Below are 20,291 nucleotides of genomic sequence, written 5' to 3'. Positions count from 1 at the left end.
TTAATGCTTTGTACAGTTTCGTACACAGTATGAATGAGTAGAAAAAAAAAAGAAAACACAAATGTTGGTTCCAATAATTCAGCTGCTAGAATAACCTTTCATTTATTTTCATTAGTAGAAAAACTTCAGTTTTGTGATTATTATAAATATTATTAATAAGTCGGTTTCCCCTTAAAATGACTTTGGAATAAATCTGCAGATGGCTTAAAGGCCCTTTGAACACGTACAGTTGTCAAGAATAGTTTGTCTTCTTGTTGTAAAATGCAACACCCGTGTTCCACCTTGAAACTAATAACCACTTCAAAGCAAATAATAGAGCCTGACATTTCCTTTATGCTGCAAAGCAAAGTCACTATATCCTCTTTTTAATGGCCGTTTCATAATGCCGTTCTTGCTCTGTATATTGTAACAATGTCATCTGAGCCCATGGTGTCTGAACAGTAAAAAGCTGGTCATTTTAGAGAGAAAAAAAACAATATATACAATCGTATAATCCAAATGGAGGCAGGAAGGGTCAGAGGGTAGAAAAAGCATCTCACCAAGTAAAGGTTGCAGCACTTTATTTAGATGTTAAAGTGCAACTTCTATACATGAGTGCACAAAAACTATGGTAGCGCTATTCTGCTATGGTGATACGCAGGAAATTGCATTTTAGGAGTGGTCTTCTTTGCCCAGATTCCACCAACTTCAGGCCCACTACTGCCTACCTCCTGCCCACCCTATACCCACTAAAGACTAATTGGGGCTCGTCCAACCCCCTATTCCTCTGGAATGAAGCAAACCTGCGAGGTAACCAACCCTGAAAAGCTCTCGAGTAACAGGTCCTATTAATCACAAAGTAAGCAAAGAGTGACCAAGGCCAATCACCAGTCCACCTACCAGAGCCGCCCTGTAGGCCTGGACACCTAGTGGGGATACCTGGAATGTCCTTATAGATCTATGCTTCCTATATAAATTTATGTTTTATGATTTATCTCTGTGTAAACTTTGTTTAGAAATGTGGAATAGTTTAAAAAAAGAAAATTGTGTCAGGTTTCATTTCTGGTCTTGTATTTTCTTTAGTTTATTTTTATTTTGTTTTACTGACTGGAATTCCTGGACTGAGCATGTTTGTGTTATATTTGTGTTAAGAAAACCGTGCTTTAGGATTTTCCCCGGGATCCGGTTCTTATTAAAAAAGCCCATTCTGTGACAATATGTCATTATGATTTATTTCTATGTATTGCTTTATTGATTTATCAATGGAATTTTTATTGTTAGAATGGTATCCATCCCCTGGATGCTTATATAATATCATGGGTCCGGTTTCCCACATAATATTTAATACAGCCCGTTATAAATGTGTGTGCGTTGACTTGATGGTTTATTACTGAAATATTGCAAACTGTACAGAAAATCTGATTTGTTCTGAGATATCATATCTGTCCTCGCTGTTTTTCTTCCAGAGACCATAATATTTTAGCACAGCACACACATCAAAGTATTTCTTGGGAGACGGGTTCCTTAGTTAATTGGATTTTTATTTTGAATTTGAAGGTCAGGTGTTTGGAAACTTCACCCCACGTTCTTATTTTTATTCTCTGTTTTCTTTCAGCTCAACGAAAACAGGATTCGAGGAGTGGCTTCAGAGAGGACTTACTATCTGGAGTCTAGCATCTGTTTATTCTGACCTGACTATCACCCTAATGAAAGATGCAGGCTGGAGTCCAGAAATACTGCTGTGTCTGGAACGTCTCTCCGTATTCACATATTCCCCAATGACAAATTCCAGCATTAGATTAAGACAGGTGGTCAAGAGAATACAACAGAAGCAAGCCACCCATTCTGACCTTCCAACAGTAGGAACACTTTGTTCTGTTTAGCAAACAATAAAACAATTACTAGTGCAATTTTGGGATTTAATCTGTTTGGAGATTGTAAAACATTGAAAATACTTTAGCTTTGTTAAAGCATTAAAATATAATTAAAGTACATTAAATGTTAAACACATACAGATGCATACACATTTACCGTTGTTATATATCCTGACATTAATGCAACCTTAAATAAACAAACATTGTATGCATGCGTGAAATTTGCTTATTAAATTGAAGCAGATAACATTTGCCTAGCTACCATACCAGGGAAATTTCTAAAATTCGGCTTTAACCCTTTAATAGTCCATCACAAAGTTCTGTTGAACTGACTTGGCGATGGCTGCAACCAAATTATACTAAGAAGTGTCCTTTAGTTGTAAAGTACTCAAGATATTTTGTATTAAGTCTCCTGTATACAAGCATGAGTTTGGATTGCGACCACAATTGGGTTGTCCATATAATATTAAATAAGAGTATAATAGAAAGGAGTCCAGAATGATTGATTCCTGCGAATCTGCCCATTTACTTCGAGACTGGGAGAAAACGCTTAGACTCAGAGGCTTGTCTTAAAATTTCCAAGGTACATGAATATGGTAGTAAACTGAAGCTAACAGCTTAGCAAAATATCTGGGGTGAATCCTTATACAGTTAATTGATAATATGAATAGTAAAGACTTAAACGGGTAGCTGATCTGAGATCGAGATACATACCTTACATGGCGTCAGTAACTAAGGTTACATTTTATAGGAATGATGTTAGGGCATCAACAGGGCTAACATCAAACACTGGGAGGTGAGCCCTGTACAATATAGGTTAGTTCCCAAATCCCATAAAGTTCATTTAAAAGGTACTATAGTAGCTGTAAATCACAAATTATGTAATTAACGGATTAAAGAAAAGATGGAAAACACGAAAAGTGCCACCGCTAAAAAAGCACTCCATGGAATTCTAAAAAAATCTTTATCAATTCTAACCCCTTCCCAAATAAAGAACATACAATTACAGCAAGCAAAAAAATAATAGGCAATGCCTCCAAATAAATACAAAAAAAGTAATGTGTATGAAACAAAATTATAAATAAATCCCTTAAATTAATGAATAATTTAACCTACACGAGGGATTGCTTTATATTGCACATAATTACAAAAGCTAATTCAATAACTTGTTTAAGAATGTCTTATGGCCTGTAATCATTTCTGTGTTTAAATATACACAAAAGGGTTAGCGCCATATGTTTTTAAATTTTTTTTAATCCACTAAATTCTTGGATTTAAAAAGCATAACTTGCCAGAAGTTGCACCACTACAACTCTCATTTTCTCCAAGCCAGCCCATGCTAAACAAAATACTAGTTTTGAATCATGTGACATCAGTCTCCATACGTCACGATTACGTATAACTCCCCATTGTACAGTGTGATGGTATTTGCCATCGCTATTTAGAGATACTAAATAATACCCCTATGCTAAGGATTTAAAAGCCCCCACCTAACCCAAAAAAACACCCAAACAGATTATCTGAGATAAAGTTCCTAGCCTTGCGTTGTCCTGACATGCTTTCTGCAAAACGCCAGACATTCAGATTTTGCAATACATACACAAGTTGTAGAATCCACAATTAAATGCCAAAGTTATGTGCCAGAAATAAACATGGCTTCAACACACAAAAAAATTTAATTCGCAGTTTAATAATTTAACATTACTGAAGGTAACAATTTTATGCACATAGTAAACAGTTATTTAGACCTTTAAATTAAGTTGAAACTTACCACTTACTGTGAACACGGACCTATTGAATATACCAGTAACATTTCCAGTAAGACTCAGATGTATGTAATGACCTAAAACATTTTGCAGTCAAGACAATTAATGTTCAAAGACGATTATACAATATATGTTTTGAGATAAAAGCAATGAATTATATAATTTTTTTAATTTTTTTTTAAAGTTTTATATATGAGCTCAGAATTATTGTGGCTTTAGTAAAAATCAGTACAATGCAGTGTATAAAGGGTCGTTTTTTTGTTTTTTTTTGTCTTTTCCATATCTGCCAGCCTCTCAGTAAAGTAAAACTTTCTTACATTGTATCACATTAAGTTTCTAGTTTTACAGTGGCCTTTTTTCAACTTTTTTTTTTTTCCCTCAAAATAATTCTCACAAAGTAATGCCTTTGTAATGTAATTTACACCTAGCGGATAAGTAATTTTGTACTTTGTGTATATTTATTACTATGTTCATTACAGATAGAGCTCATTAATCATTTTTGTTTAGGGGCCCTTAATACCTAAAGTCACTCCTGAGTGCTTGATGTCCCAAAATCTGATCTTTGTACGGTACCAGAGGGAATGTTTGTAATATATTTTTCATCATCTATTCCTGCTAATCATGTGTCTTGTTTGATCAAGGTACTAGTCAGTACCAAATAAGACAGGATCAGGATAAACAAAAACTTTCAAATTTCTCCTCTTCATTACTTCTGCTGTTAGCAAAGGAAGCATACCGCTTATCTTTTTGTTTGCTTTAAATAGGTCAAATCTCTCATTAGAACACCCCATCAATAACATCATTATTTCTATGTTAATTGCAAAAGACTGCAAAACCTTTAAATATGCCACCGCCATTAAAATTACATTTTCAGATTTTATCTTGCCTCCTGACTTTGGTGATTAACCTCATGTTGATTTATTAGGCAGTTTTTCTAAAAGGACATTCCATATATCATTTCACGATGATGTGTAATCTGTGAAAAAAGTAATAAGGATCTAAAATACAATACATAATATTAACCCCAAAATAGTTGTAACAATCTTTATATCGGTGTGGGAAACCGATTTAATGGTTAGAATTTAGAGTTTGACATTTTATCTGATTAACTTAACCCAAGAGTAGAAAGGGGACTCAGAACAAGGTTAAACTTGGAAAAACACAGAATCTTCTGTTTTATATCATGGATAGGTGCCTGTAGTTAAGAATCCCCCAACTTCTCACATCCCTTTTTTGTTTCTGCTATATTAATCTTAAAAAATATCAAGCAGACACAGGTCCAATGTTGCTAGGGGTTGTTTATCGCTTCAAGACCAGGAACAAATTATTCTGCTCAAAGTAATTATGTAAAGTGCTAAATCTGCAATTTACTTGAACTTTAGCCTCAAGGGCTTTGCAAAAAAGAATTATCATAGATCAGTGATCTTCGACACATAGTTTGTGAGCTATTGTTTGCTCCCTGGTTACAGACTTGACTGTCATTAACGCTGCCCATAAGTGGCAGCTGTCCTTTACACACGCTTACCCCACAGGCAGAGAACAGCTGTCCAGTGGACCTCCATCCCACCAGCAGCCACCAGCATCTGGAGTTAGAAGCCTCTGCAACTGCTGGTACAGACCTCTCCACTAACAAGTCCTCCCCAATATCTGCTGATGCAGAGCAACGGGGAATTAGATCAGATCAGGAAGGAGGAAGCTCTAGTGCAGAGATCTGTGCTGGAGATGGGTTGGGGCATATGTATGAGTACAACTGTGACAGCAGCTGGATACCTCTTGTGTGACAGGTACATTTTTTATATATAAGGAGAATGTGATATATTTATCTAGTTTATCTAGTGGTGGTATCTGAATCTATTGTAGCCATGTCTGGAGGAGAGAGTTGGCGTATGTATCTATTTGGCATAGCTGACCCTCAGAAAGAAATACAGATAAAAATAAACCCAAAGCATACATCAATCAATTGAAATCCTTAAATGATTTTTTTTTTTTCACCCAATACATTCATATATTAAGTAAACTAAAAGGTTATTAATCATTAAATCCTGGCTTTATTATAGTATGGTCTGTCCATGTAATCTGTGATGGTATAGAAATGTAGTGCCAAAACATAAGGCCCTGATTATTTTCACTGAGGACATATATAAACCTAGCAATAGCATGACGTTGATGGTCTTCAATATGTCAGCTGCAAAGCCGAAAGAACACTACTCCATTTAAGCTCCAAGCCAAGGGGTGCGACCGTGTCAGTATATTTTGACTTCCAGGTGAACCTGCATACAAACATTGCACACCTATGCCACAGAATAAGGACATCTTCTTGAGGACTTATAGGAAACCGGGACATGTACAATATACACTGGCTCCCTGACTTTGTCTAGTCTCTTCATTTTTCCTGCTATAAAAACTAAAACCCTAAGCAGTGCTTAATCTCAATTTATGCTTATCCCATGCACTGCATTAAAGTATACTACTTATCACAGGGAAGATAGGGAAGATATGTTACTATCACATATCTTCTCACTTTCTCCTACAAGAAACACATATTGAGCTCCCTCACTACTTCCTGATCATTTTGTGTTCATGCAAACCATTCTCCCCCTTCTAGACTCTATCCAGAATGTCAATATCATTCTGGACATGGAGTCTCCAGAACTGTACACGATACTCCAGATAAGCTATGACCAGAGATCTGTAAAGTACAGGTATAACCCGCTTTAAGGACATTCACTTTAAGGACACTTGCAAGTAAGGACATAGTTGCAGCACAACCATTCCCCTGTTTTGTGTTCACTTGCCTCGCGAGAACGGACGCACAACAGCATGACATCAGTTCTCCTCTTTCGCGTCTTTCGCATGTCTTTTGAGCATTGCATGTTTTGTGGTGGAAATGACGATTGCAGTACATGCATTGATAAGTGAAAAGGTTAGTGCTTTTTCGTTTTACATACATGCTATGGATCCCATTGAGTACGTTAATGTGGGGTATTCCTGTAGTATATCCACATCCCTCTTTCTGCTAGTAATATGTCTAGACATACTTTTGCGGTTTTCTGCATTAAAAGCATTACCTGTCTCATGGCTCTGAAGGAAGGAATTCATGTATGCACATAGACATCTTGATTTCTCAGTGGATCAACAAGCTTTAACAAATCTTGTCCTTATAACCTGTTATATGCCTTTATATTGGTTTTCCCATACATTATCTGCAACTATTTTCATTCTTCCACACCAGCCAATGACCGATATGAGACAGAGCACTATCGTTATAAATACTGTCATGCTCAAAGTAGGCCAAACAGATGATGTTTGTAAAAATCTCATTTATTGAAAAAGATTACATCTAAAAAATATCCATAAAAACCTGTTCGATACAGAGTGACAAGGTACAGTGAGCTAAAACGACTCTGCACATTAAATTCATTCCTTTTCTTCTCTGCTATAGAAAAAAAAAAAAGGTTGGAACTGACAAAATTTCACGATAAACCCAAGCAAAATAGACAATTTTACAATGCACTAAATATTTCAGTTTACACTGCACTTAAATGAAAGATAAAGTATGATTGTCTTTTCCTTAATATAAAACTTGTATATGGTACTTTGTTAGAGTAGTAATATTTTTTTATTAAAATATTAGCTCTCAATTTGTTTAGATTATTAGGTAGAGTGGATTCATCTTTTAGCCACATATTTCCAGGAATTTTTTTTTTTTTTACATTTATTTAAAAACTGAAATTGATATGAATGGACAAAATGCCTATATTATAGAGATTATAGGTATAGATAATTTGGTTAATCTCGGTTACCATTTTTAAACCCATAAAAATATTATTGGCTTCTTTTTTTTCAACCTGGTACTCTTGTCACAACGGCTCCATATGGTAAGTGATTTTGTGTCCTAGAGTTAAAATCACAACAATGGAGATTTACAAGTGGCCATTATGTTGTGTCTGGCTAACCATTTAAAGTGTCTGCCAGCTTTGCTAACATTTATACTGTAAAACGTTATGAGGCAATTTGTCAATACTTTACAGCTAGCAAAACACTTTGTTTTAAACATAAGACATGCACAGCTTGTAAATCATACATTTTTTGTTACCGAACAATGTGATGCCATCACGGTTTGGAAATCTTTTCATTTTAATATTTTTTCTCATTAGTAAAGTCTAAGTAAAGGGTGTAAATAATAATCGGCTGTAGGCCTATTGTTTGTAAACCGAGTCCCAGAGTTTGATTCAATAGGAATTTAGAGCAATATATCAATACTGGGATGCATCTGTATTTAATACACTTCTCACACAGTATATGTGGAAGTTCTTTCTTGGTGCGCACACAGATAAACACACATATATTCCCTTTCCCGTTTACAAATAGTTCCTATAAATGTTTATTGTTGAAATTAGAGTTTTCTTCAAGACCAACTATTTAAACAAATCACTGCCTTTGATTTCCTCTAATATTAGAGGCCATTTGTGTTGTCACTATAAAAGGACAAACCAATACATTGTGTTGTGGGCATCTATGCAGTATAGGTTGTAATGGGGTACAGAGCCCATTGTCATAGTGGTAAGCGGCTAAGAGTCTTGAGTGGCAGTGATTTTCCTCAATATTCTTCTTGGTTCCTCATTACACATAGTCTTTTCCTGCAGAGGGTGCATTCTTGTTATAGCTTCTGGGTGGTGGGTAGGATACCTCTTTCTTAGGACAAGAGCAGCACAACAGGGCACCACCAATGATTGCCAAAGCAGCAGCAGCCCACCCAATAAACAGAGATGGACCAAACTCATACCTGGAGGAAAAAAAGAAGAAACTTAGCTCCATTAGGTATACAAGTTCTTCTCAGTACCAGTATCTTGGACACATTGCTTTGGTGCAAATGCCCTAATGTAAATTCAGAGCCTTGCATTTAGCAAGGGGAATTGGATAAAAAGAACTCAATCACGGACTACACTCACAGTATCATATATTACACAAAAGAGCATAATTTGTGGGCCTTCTCTAAAACATCCATATTTCTGTAATTCTATATGAGAAGATTGATATCCAAGCCCAATATGAGCATTGTATGTAAGATAGTTTTGCATAGGAATAAAGAATATCCACAAATTATTATTTCATTTTTGCAAAGACCTGTGGTTAGGAAACATTGGACTAGAACTTACTTGGCATTGGTGGGAGTTATTAGACTGTAAAAGTCTTGGGCAATTCTGTGTCCATACCAGGCTGTTGCTATCAGTACACAAAGACCTAGAACAGAAATTCCGTCACATAAGAAGACACAGACACTACAAGGCGAGAATAGAAATGGAAATGCAAACTGGCTTCATGTGTAAATCCTTCTGAGCAAGCCATTTGTAAATACAACCCTAGAATATAATATGTCTCAGTAATGTATCACCATTCCTTTTAATGTAAAAATGCTTATCCTGCTGAATAACTTAATCATATCATGTTTTCCTACATTCATATTTTCCCAGACACTATTGAGTTCTAGCAGAAATCATTTGACAAGAGGAGGAAGTTTGAAGGTTTGATAGTTTGAAGGGTTTTGTTGCCATTGCTGTAGAAAAGATCTTTTTTTTTGTATGTATTTTAATGCTTTTAAACAAATAATAAAACAGTAGCTCAGACTTAGTTGTTCTTCCTAACACGATTTACGGCTCAGTCATAGCATTATCTATGTGAAACTGTACTTAATTAACATAACCAAAAGGTAAAATTAAGTGCCTTTGCGTAGACGTGCAAACCTAAGGTCTCTTTATTTTTTAGGTCTAAAAAATAAACCTGTAAACTGACGCTCTGAAGGTTTCTGCATATTAGGGTTTATACTTACCAGCAATAATGAAGATGATTCCACCCACTACTGCAACTTTAGCCTTTTTCACTTCATCATCTTGAAGACACGTCAGGCATTTCATCCCCACTGCAGCAATACACACTGCGAAGAACCCCGCGAGGATCCCACAAACCATCAATGCTCGAGTGGCCTGCAAAGTTCCTGTCAATATAGAGAGGAGATGTTAGGAAAGGCCCTTATCGTATTTGTACATTGTATACATGAACTTAAATTGTAGCATTACTTAATTGTGCTTCCTTGTGCTTCAATTGAAATCAAAGGTAGTTCAACTTGTTAAATGCCTTAACCTTTCCCAGACATAGGTCTTTAATCAAGTAAAATTTTCTTCAGTCATAATTTCGCCAGAAAGGCTTGACTGTCATGTGACACAAAAGACGTGAAAAAAAGCTTCTTAAACTTTTCTGTCTTATTTTTTTTTATGTGTTTAAACCGAGGACTAGAGATTGCAATTGATGTTTTATCTAACAGTAAATCCATATGATGTGTTTTAAATATTAAAACATTACTTAATTTAATCGTCAAACTTCATTACATAGTTTTATTTAGTATACTGCACCATAAAATGTAGGAGTCAAGAAATTAGCATTTCTGCTCTAACATTAATGGATCCATTTTGCTGATTGCAAGCCATGAATACTGTGAATAAATTGGGTATAGGAAGTTTGCTGAATGCCCCCCGGTGATAAAATGATATAATAGTCCCAATATAACAGAGGACATCTTTCCTGATGAATTATTCTATATTTTGATTTTATGAATATCTAAACTTCCATTCAGATGTACAAATTGCTGTGACTTTTTATATTTAAATGCAAATGATATCTGATTGATAATACAGGAAAGAAAATCAGTTTTTATAAGCATCCAGCCTGGCGCTCGAGTTCGGCACATCGCGGATCTGGTTGACAGATTACTGGGAGGGGCTGGAGAAGACCCAGCAGTCATGGTGCACATTGGCACCAATGACAAAGTGAGAGGTAGGCGGAGTGTCCTTAAAAATGATTTCAGGGACTTAGGTAGCAAGCTTAAGGCAAGGACCTCCAAGGTAGTATTTTCTGAAATATTGCCTGTACCACGTGCCACACCAGAGAGGCAGCGGGAGATTAGGGAGCTAAACAAGTGGCTCAGAAGCTGGTGTAGGAAGGAGAACTGGGCCAACTTCTCTGTCGGATACAGGCTCTACGGTAGGGACGGGCTGCACCTCAATGGGGAGGGTGCAGCTGTGCTCGGGGAGAAGATGGCCAGAAGGGTGGAGGAGTGTTTAAACTAGGGAAAGGGAGGGAGGGAAATTATAATATAGAAGGGGAAGATAGTGTAGATAGAGAGCTGGGACTTATAAATGTACCTGGGGGTGGAGCGGAGGGAGGGGTTAGAATAGTCAATAGGGATAGGCTTCATAGGGAAAAAACCATACACCTCTAAATTGTATGCTTACTAATGCCAGAAGTCTGACCAGTAAAACTGACGAACTGGAGTTAATAATGTCTGAATAAAGTTATGACATAGTGGGTATAACAGAGACATGGTTGGATGATAGCTATGACTGGGCGGTTAACATACAGGGTTATAGTCTATTCAGGAAGGATCGAAAAAAAACAAAAAGGGGGAGGAGTTTGCCTTTATGTAAAGTCCAGCCTAAAGGCCACACTGCGGGAGGATATATGTGAGGGAAATGATAATGTGGAGTCATTATGGGTAGAAATATATGGAAAGAAAAATAATAAAATACTGATCGGGGTTTGCTATAAGCCACCAAATATAATGGAAGCAGCAGAAGATCAATTATTAAAGCAAATAAACAAGGCAGCAAATCACAATGAGGTGGTTATTATGGGGGACTTTAACTATCCTGACATAAACTGGGAAACCGAGACCTGTGAATCTCATAAAGGAAACCGGTTTCTGACTATAAGTAAGGATAATTATCTGTCCCAAATGGTACAGGACCCGACCAGAGGGGGCGCCCTACTGGACTTAATATTAACCAACAGACCTGACAGAGTAACTAATGTGCAGGTCAGGGGGCATCTAAGAAAAAGTGATCACAATATGATACATTATAACTTGTCCTTCAATAAGGGAACTCTTAGAGGAGCCACAAGAACTATGAACTTTAGGAAGGCAAAGTTTGATCAACTAAGAGAAGCCCCTAACACTGTAAATTGGGAAAATGTCCTCAAAAACAAGAGTACAGACACTCAATGGGAGATTTTTAAGAATATCTTAAATTCTCACTGTGAAAGGTACATACCGTATGGGAATAAAAGAGTCAGGAACAAGAGAAAACCAATGTGGATAAATAAAAATGTAAAGGGACAATAAATGGCAAAAAAGGCATTTAAGCTACTAAAACAGGAAGGCAGTGAGGAAGCACTAAAAAGCTATTGGGAAAAAAATAAAATATGTAAAAATCAGATAAAAGCAGCAAAATTGGAGACAGAAAGACTCATTGCCAAAGAGAGTAAAACAAACCCCAAAATGTTCTTTAACTATATAAATAGTAAAAAGGTTAAAAATGAAAGCGTTGGCCCCTTAAAAAGTAATGAGGGAGAAGTTATAGACGGGGATCAGGAAAAAGCTAATCTATTAAATATATTCTTCTCTGCTGTATTCACCAGCAGAGAAGACCAGTGTCAGGCTGCTGCTGCTATTCAAATAAAATCATGGGGTGCATCAAAAGGGGCATAGATGCCCACGACAAGGAAATAATTCTACCACTGTACAAGTCACTAGTCAGACCACACATGGAATACTGTGTACAGTACTGGGCACCAGTGTACAAGAAAGATATAGTGGAGCTGGAGAGGGTTCAAAGACGGGCAACCAGAGTAATAAGGGGAATGGGAGGACTACAGTACCCAGAAAGATTATCAGAATTAGGGTTATTTAGTTTGGAAAAAAGACGGCTTAGGGGGGATTTAATAACTATGTATAAATATATAAGGGGACAGTACAGAGATCACTCCCAGGACCTATTTATACCCAGGACTGTATCTATAACAAGGGGACATCCTCTACGGTTGGAGGAAAGAAGGTTTCTACACCAGCACAGACGGGGGTTCTTTACAGTAAGAGCGGTGAGATTATGGAACTCTCTGCCAGAGGAAGTGGTTATGGTAAACTCAATAAAAGAGTTCAAAAGGAGCCTGGAAGTGTTTCTTGAAAGCAATAATATTACAAGTTATGGATATTAGATTAATAGGGACAGAACGTTGATCGAGGGATTTATTCTGATTGCCATATTTGGAGTCGGGAAGGAATTTTCCCCCTGGTATGGGGCAATTGGCATCTGCTTCATAAGGGTTTTTTTGCCTTCCTCTGGATCAACACAGTAGGGACACAATATGTATTTAGGTTGAACTTGATGGACTTTGGTCTTTTTTCAACCTTATGAACTATGTTACTATGTTACTATGTTATATATAACCTGAAACGTGTTAGAGACAACTCTCAACTATTAACTTTTTTAAAAAAATAAAAGAAGTAGAATATGCCAATATTTGGTAGCTGAACTATGTATAGATTAAATGTTGTTGCTTACATTGTTACAAAATGCCCATGTTTTTCTGAAAAGTAGGGAAAAATATAAATGCTATCCAACAGTAAAATATGTTATGTCCAAAACAGTATGGTATGAAATGAAAAAATGTGTCTTTTGACTAAAGTCACTAAAGACTGCCAGCTCAGCATACAGTTCAAGTTCCCACAACTACAGTTGACTTGACTGCTGAATTGCAGCAAACGGCTATTATCAACTTGTCTAGGCACTGAAAACTGATTTGTCAGCCAATCTTAAATGGTTCCAATCTACAAAATTATAGGACCCGGAGCGCAATAAAACTCTATTGGACTCCATAACACGCCAACCAGCTTGGCAGAACTCAACAGGAGATTCATAATGTCCAGCTCTACACCAACACCACTTTTGGTCCATAGTTGTGTTGCTGGACAAGTTGTCTTATTGTTATTCTTGTGAATAAATAAAGGGCCAGATATTGAGTATTGTGTAAAGTTTCGGAATAAAGTACACTGAGTATGGCTGTAGTAATACCATACTTTTCTTTGTGAATATGCGCATGTATGTATTTAGTTTGGCAGCAGTGCTATTATTTTAGAAGCCGAGGATTGAGTCTTGCTGATGTTTGTTATGTTTCTACTTATCTGGAGAAAAGTGACCATGTAATAACATAATGGAAATCCTCCTTGTTTTAATACTTGCCAAATGTTTGCTTGAAAAGTTGCAACATGTTTAACATGCGAGCAAGTCTCAACCAGAAAATGTTTTCTTTGTAAGTTCATCCAAAATGCTTAAAGCCAGAGCGCTTTGCACTGTATGAATAGACTTACCCTTTCTTCAAATCTGGTATGTTTTTGAGACAAAAAAAAGCATTTTCAGGTCTTCCAGTGTAATTACATACCATGTCTGTCAGACTTATTGAAATGCAAAAATGCCTTGATCTCATAGAACAAAGAAAATAAAAACATCCCACATTCTATAGAATGTCCTGTAGTTACCATAGTGGAAATCATGAGTGTTTGACAATGTTGTCTTGGCAAAACTAATTTCTAAAAGGTAGACAGGGTAGTAGATATATGGAATTTCTTCCCAGCAGTAGCTTACCCTCATTTTTTTTTTATTTAAAAGGGATTTAGCAAGGCTTTAACAAAATGCAACAGGGAAGTTAGTTTCAAAGGAGGAGGGATGTTAGATCAAAAAGTCATGATCTAAAACTAGAGGACGAGAGACTTAGATGTAATGTAAGGTTATTTCTACTTTACCGAGAGCACGGTAGATAAGTGGTGCAGCCTCCCAGGAGACGTGGTAGTGGTTAATAGAGTGAGTGTTTTGAATTTAAATATGCAAAGGATACGCATATGACCATCCTAAATCTAAGATGTGACTTTGAGGTTTGAGTCTTTACAGCAAGGAAGACAGGTAGACTAGATTGGCTAAATGGTTCCTGAACCCAACTGCATTTGGCAAACCAACGGAAATGACTGTGAAAGCGTGTATAGGAATGTGCGCACACATGCACATTTACCCACTGCACCTCCCTTATGGATCTTTCTGAAGGCTATATAAAGTGAAATAAACTAATATTACGGTTAGGATTTACTTGGATCTATTGTTGCTGAACATTTTTATGAATAAAGAGTCATTTATTTCATGTTCTTGAATCAAAGACTACACCTTGGAGACTGCCTTCCTATTCTATATCCCATATTCAGAAGACACATTTACATTATCGGAAGTGCCCCAACGCTCTTATTATCTACAGCATACAGACAAACATTTATTCTTCTTGTCATACTTTTTGTACCAAGGATGGTTTTGGGTTTAAGGCCTGTGGGCCACTGCCTTGATCTCATAGAACAAAGAAAATAAAAACATCCCACATTCTATAGAATGTCCTGTAGTTACCATTTTGATTTGTATCACATAAGTCATTTTATCTACACTTGACATATAATGATAACCTGCCTGTGCTTTCAGGACTATGTTTTACCATGCCTGAAGTAGTTAATAAAGCAAGAAGAAATTCAAAGTGGATTGCTTTGAAGCCGTTGCCTTACTCTTAGGGAGGAGAGGTAAGCATTTACAGAAAATATGTAGCGCTGCCGTTTGACTGTGTTGACAAGTAATATCTTGTCTGCAATTCACGTTGCAGTTATAAGATTAGACATGTTCTGCATTGTCCACATTCTCACCTACATGAGTAGGCTGGCTGAAAGACCTTTTACTTTTATGCTGCCCTTTATGAATTTAAGAGACTTACTACATTTTCTATGGAAACAGCAGAGAATAGATATGTTTGTTTTACATACAGTAAAATGCAGAATAATGTGTCCTGGAACAGACAGTGGAGTCTAGATTTTCCACAATTAGATTGAAAAAAAAAATTCCATATATATATATATAATGGGGGGTATGGAGCTAGGGATGTTCCAAAAATATGGTTGACAAAACCTCACTAAGTTTCTGTCCATTTCATTCATTGTTGGAAATATACACATGGTCTTCTTAACTGATTGCGTCATACAAATGTTTGAATATACATCTGATTGCGCATTTGTTAAATTAAGCAAATATGGATGAAAACATAGACACAGGGTCATAATATTGGCGCCTGCAGCCCCACTCCTTAAGGCTGCTTGGTGATATGTGATTACTTATTACAAGACATGCTCAAGGTAATTATCTGCCATAACTTCCCAAGATGGGCCACCTTGAGCTCTCCCTCTTAGGTGTTAGTAGCTTCAAATGGAGGTGGGGCTAGTCATGTATGAGGGGGGAGCTAGCCATGTTTAGGGGCTGGGCTAACAGCAGGGCTAGTACCATGCTGCTTTACATTTGCTGAGAGTGGCAGGGGAATTGGGCAGGGAGTAGGCATGGCCAAACACTTCTCCCTTGTCTGGAGAAAGATGAAACGAACCTGGAGAGCCGGTGAAGCACTAGGTCAAACTCAGAGAGGTTTGTTTATTTCTACCATAAAGAATTCACTTACTTGTATTAATATGTTCTGAAACACAACTATTTAGATCTAAACCAGGGTAAATACATAAATGGCGTATTCTAGACTAAGCCTAGGTCAGCATGTCTGGGAAGGAAGCGATCCCTCTACCACATAACAAGGGAGCCAATGTCCCTTGGGGAAAATTTGGGGGGATTCATTTATGCTACAAGACAAGTTGAAAGAGATACAATACTACCTAGAATAACTAATGGCCAAGTAAAAAGCTCCCTTACAGCACATCCTTTCGTTTTTTTCATTTCACAAATAAGCAGTAAGACTTTTTTCTGTGACGCAACTTTCAATATTTCACTTGAACCTGCCAGAAGGGAGTTTAGTATTTTGTATACTATTTTATCTCACAGAGACTAGCATACATTTGTAAATCACTCTGGTCGCCAAATGTGTTCTTAATCATCAGACCATTCAAAGACAATATTCCCACAGGATGCATATATTTTCCTTTCTGCAAAGAACAACACATTACCCAGGTTTGTTATAAACTCCACCTCGGTCTAGCTATTAGTTTCATATGTAATTGTAATGTGCTTTCGAGCGTATGAATTTAATACATTTGCAACTGCTTCACTGGTTTCATTTCTTGATGAAAATACATCTGTTAAAATTTGGTCCTACTAAGCTTGATAGTAAGACTTCAAAATGTTTATCATGAGTATAGTATAGTTACTCTACATAACTGAAAATGACAGTGCTTACTAGTATGGGTTAGTCTATCCTGGGTGTATGAAAGGTAGTACTGTGGTCTCCTAAATATATAACTAACTCTTTCCCTTTTGTTGTGACCTAAATGTCTAGGTTTCATTAGTTGCCTACATTTGGCTTGTTCTGTGGTCTTCATGTTTTGAGAACCTTGAGAAGAGGCCCTGAAAGCTTTTGACTTTATATCTGTTTCTACGTTGGTCCAATAAAATGTATCAGCTTCAAATAAATAATCCATTTCTGTTTTGGTCTAATATTGCTATCTCCATTTTTCATGTCAGGAACCTTAATCGGAAACACCAGGGTCCAATAAATGCATATGAACGTATTTGGAAAACACTTTCAAATGTATACATTATAAAAATAAAAATATTATTAGCCGTAGGTAGCTGCAGCTCCCTGCCCCCTATGTGCTCTGACGTTTCATGCCACTGACAATCATTGTCAAGAAAGAGCTCCCATGAAATTCAATTATGCACACAGGCAACCCTGCATGTATGGGGAAAGGGGAATGCATATGGAGGGATTCTGTAAATGCATCTGCAAGGTGGATACAACAAAAACTTTAAGAGACCGCTTAGCTATCACAGGCATTAAAGTGTGTATAATGGCAGGAGTGTCCCTTTAAATAAGAGGTCCATGTTAATTTGTATTTCAACTTAACTAGTGGTGCTTCACTTAAAAAACACCAGGGAACATGACCAAATCTCCTGTGTATGTGCATTTGTGAGTGTGCACTGGGGTTCCCTCCTTTTTCCCTACTGTTTCCTGGAGACATTCTGTCTGAGGCATGGTAATGGGTGTGGCCACGTGAGTGGGCTATCAGTGGCTGCTAAAATGTTTGGTTTATGAATGCAGAGGGAAGAGAGAGATAAGAAAGAGAGAAAGAAAAAAAAGAAAATGTGAGAGAATAATGACGAGAGAAGAAACGAGAGACCCGCTCTAAGTTTTATTGCTCCAGACAGTGTCAGTCACCTTCTTCTTACCACAGAATCTGAACTGACAAGGCTATGGGTCAATCCACAGTTTACAAATCTTCCGCACATGTACACCCTGATACTGTAGCTCAATCTACCTCAGTGTAACAGAGCAAGCAATTTCACCCCCGGTCCATTCAGCTTCATTTAGTTGTCCAAAGGCTGCCCAGTCTGCCCATTATGGAATTTTGACTCGCATGACCACCAGCTCAGTATTACCCTGGGTCATAAAGTCCTGGACCTGGGATATACCTCTTTATTCCTGGATTGTCCAGGTGGTGGAGTCAGGTGAAAGTTGCAGACCAAATTTAGTCAAATGGTCAAAGCAGTATAATGGCCAAAATAATAGGGAGCTCACACACATACAATAAATAAAACAATAAAAGTCCCCACAAGGAGCAAAAAACTGATACTTGTACAGTGTACATTTCCATAGTTCATATAACTCTAGGCATCCTGGGTATGATATGTTAAATAATGCAGGAAAAAACATTATGTCAAACTTTTTGTAATCAAAGCTACTTGGGGGACAATAGCTTCCCCACCCCTTTCCAACCTGTAGTGTAACTGTCTAAAATAATTCAAGACATCAATTACAGTAATAGTTAATGATGCACAGAACAAAAATATACAAAAATAGGGGAGCACTCAACCTAAAGAGCATAAACATTAAGATTCCCTAGAACAATAATGACCAATATGTACACAAAACAAAGCGAGAATTCAGTGCATACCCAGCGAATACCAAACAAATTAAAAAAATTAGATAGGGCTCGTCAAGCTTGGGGTACTCTGACCTAGTGTGGATCTAAGCAATATATGGCCGTATAGTGTGGCAGAATCCCTAATGTTTATGCCATAGATAGGTGTTTTATGGTATTCGCTGAATTCTTGATTTTTTTGAATAGTTAATTTTGTCATTTATTATAAATGTGTCAATGTCAAGAACGCAAGAAGTATATTATAAATTTCTGTGCCTTGTAAAGTGTATCCTTTTTAATAGCCATCTAATCATTTAGAATTCCCACCTCGTGTAATGTAGAATGTTGCTTGTTTCATGTGCATCCTGTAGTACTTACTTATGTGTATTGTCTAAGTTCTTGAAAGCGAGTTTACAAAGCCTATGTACACAGCATTTCCTGATACCGTTACTGGAGCAGAAATGAGACTAATGAGGTGAGAGTGCTCAGTTATTTTATTTCTCTATCACAGTTAGACTGACAGGGATAGATTTACTAATACATGAAAAGTGCTCTTAGGAGTTAAAGTAACTTTTTTTTTTGTATACAAAAATAATACTAACTTCACCAGTTTTTGTATGGGCATGGTTTCCCCATATTTTGTTATGATGTCTTCCTTTGTCACCTCTGTAATGTCCTGGGAAGCTACCTTTTTGCTCATATACGAATATATTTGGTCTGTTTTAGTTAGTTCACCAGCAGCATACATTGTGTATTTCTCTTGTAGCCACTGTGAAGAATACAAAGAAAAATGTACTTACTGTCCAACTGTAGCAGCGAGTCATAGGTCTTGCACTGCATCTGTCCAGTGCTCTGCATGACACACGACATCCAGAGGCCTTCATAGGTCGCCTGAGCAGTGATAATGGCACCTCCAGTGAAGGAGGACATTTTCCATTGAGGAATAGCAGTAGCCACTATAAACCCAACCCAACCTAGACAAGCTATGAAATATCCTAAAATTTGTAAGCCTGCGTTGGCCATCTTATAGAATTAGTATTACTGCTAATCCGCTACCTGACCTGCTGATATCTAAATAACCCCCTTTTTCAAAATGTAAAACAAAAAAAATATTTTTCAAATGTTGCTCTGTAGACTCTGTGGGAGAAGTAGATCAGCAGATTGTAAGGCTAGGACCTGAATGAGAAAATCAACTTTTCTGCCTTATTTAAATTGTCTTCAAGTGTCCTCCTAGTGGCATTCTGTAGAATAACACAGGATTAGTAGGTTGAGCACACCAATTGAAAAATTCTCATGAGAAGTCATCCTCCCACCACAGTATATGACACGACATGTTTTCTTTTTGTGTTTGCTTTGACTGCTAGTGGGTTGGTGGCTTAATTGACTCCAGCCCTGAAAGCTATTGTTTTTGTCTCATCCATAATACATATTTGCAAAGCCAGGTGTTCCCCACACAGTTATAAGACAGGCATGAAAATACACAAACATACGGAACAATAAAATGGAAAAATAGATGAATCAGACACTCAGCACTTTTTATTTTTGTACACAAATATCAACCAGTTAATGTAGATTCTCCACTCCTGTTGTTTTTGTAATAATGTTTAAGTTAAGAAATATGTTTCAGTATTACATTTGCCTATAGCTGTGAACTGATTTTAGAAGACAGAAAATAGGATTTGACATTTTAGACTATATTTTCTGTTTATTTTGTTTCATAATATAGTATATACTAATACATACTAATATTGTTTATACTATAATATAGTAAGATCTATGCTAGTATTACATGCATCTATTTGGGTACTTGTATAAAGAATGTATGTGGAATTAATTAGTGTACATGAAGTCATTAAGTAACCCTGTTGTTGCCTATGCCTGGTTCTAAATTAAGGGAACATATCATCT

At 36.9% G+C, this 20,291-nt stretch overlaps 1 protein-coding gene across 1 annotated transcript; it reads right to left on the bottom strand.

Moving 5' to 3' along the window:
* Positions 1-8,242: 8,242 nt before the first annotated feature.
* LOC149282211 (claudin-1-like) lies at positions 8,243-19,406 on the bottom strand. Its single transcript, XM_089498483.1, has 4 exons — positions 19,184-19,406; positions 9,450-9,614; positions 8,779-8,863; positions 8,243-8,405 (listed from the first exon to the last, which is right to left on the bottom strand). The coding sequence occupies exons 1-4, from the start codon at positions 19,404-19,406 to the stop codon at positions 8,243-8,245; spliced, it is 636 nt and encodes a 211-aa protein (XP_089354609.1).
* Positions 19,407-20,291: the final 885 nt, after the last annotated feature.

Source organism: Sceloporus occidentalis, unplaced genomic scaffold (assembly GCF_023333645.1).
Source record: "Sceloporus occidentalis isolate IW3139 unplaced genomic scaffold, rSceOcc1.0.p SCAF_121, whole genome shotgun sequence".
Lineage (NCBI taxonomy): Eukaryota > Metazoa > Chordata > Lepidosauria > Squamata > Phrynosomatidae > Sceloporus > Sceloporus occidentalis.
This window is presented reverse-complemented; position numbering and strand designations above follow the sequence as displayed.

Bases quoted from the DNA above. Each gene is read 5' to 3' on its own strand.
- LOC149282211 (XM_089498483.1), bottom strand. From the start codon at position 19,406: ATGGCCAACGCAGGCTTACAAATTTTAGGATATTTCATAGCTTGTCTA. The intron at 9,615-19,183 runs GTAAGTACATTT...CTATATTGACAG, and splicing joins CTCGCTGCTACAGTTGGACA to GAACTTTGCAGGCCACTCGA. The intron at 8,406-8,778 runs GTAAGTTCTAGT...TTTTTCCTCCAG, and splicing joins ATAACTCCCACCAATGCCAA to GTATGAGTTTGGTCCATCTC.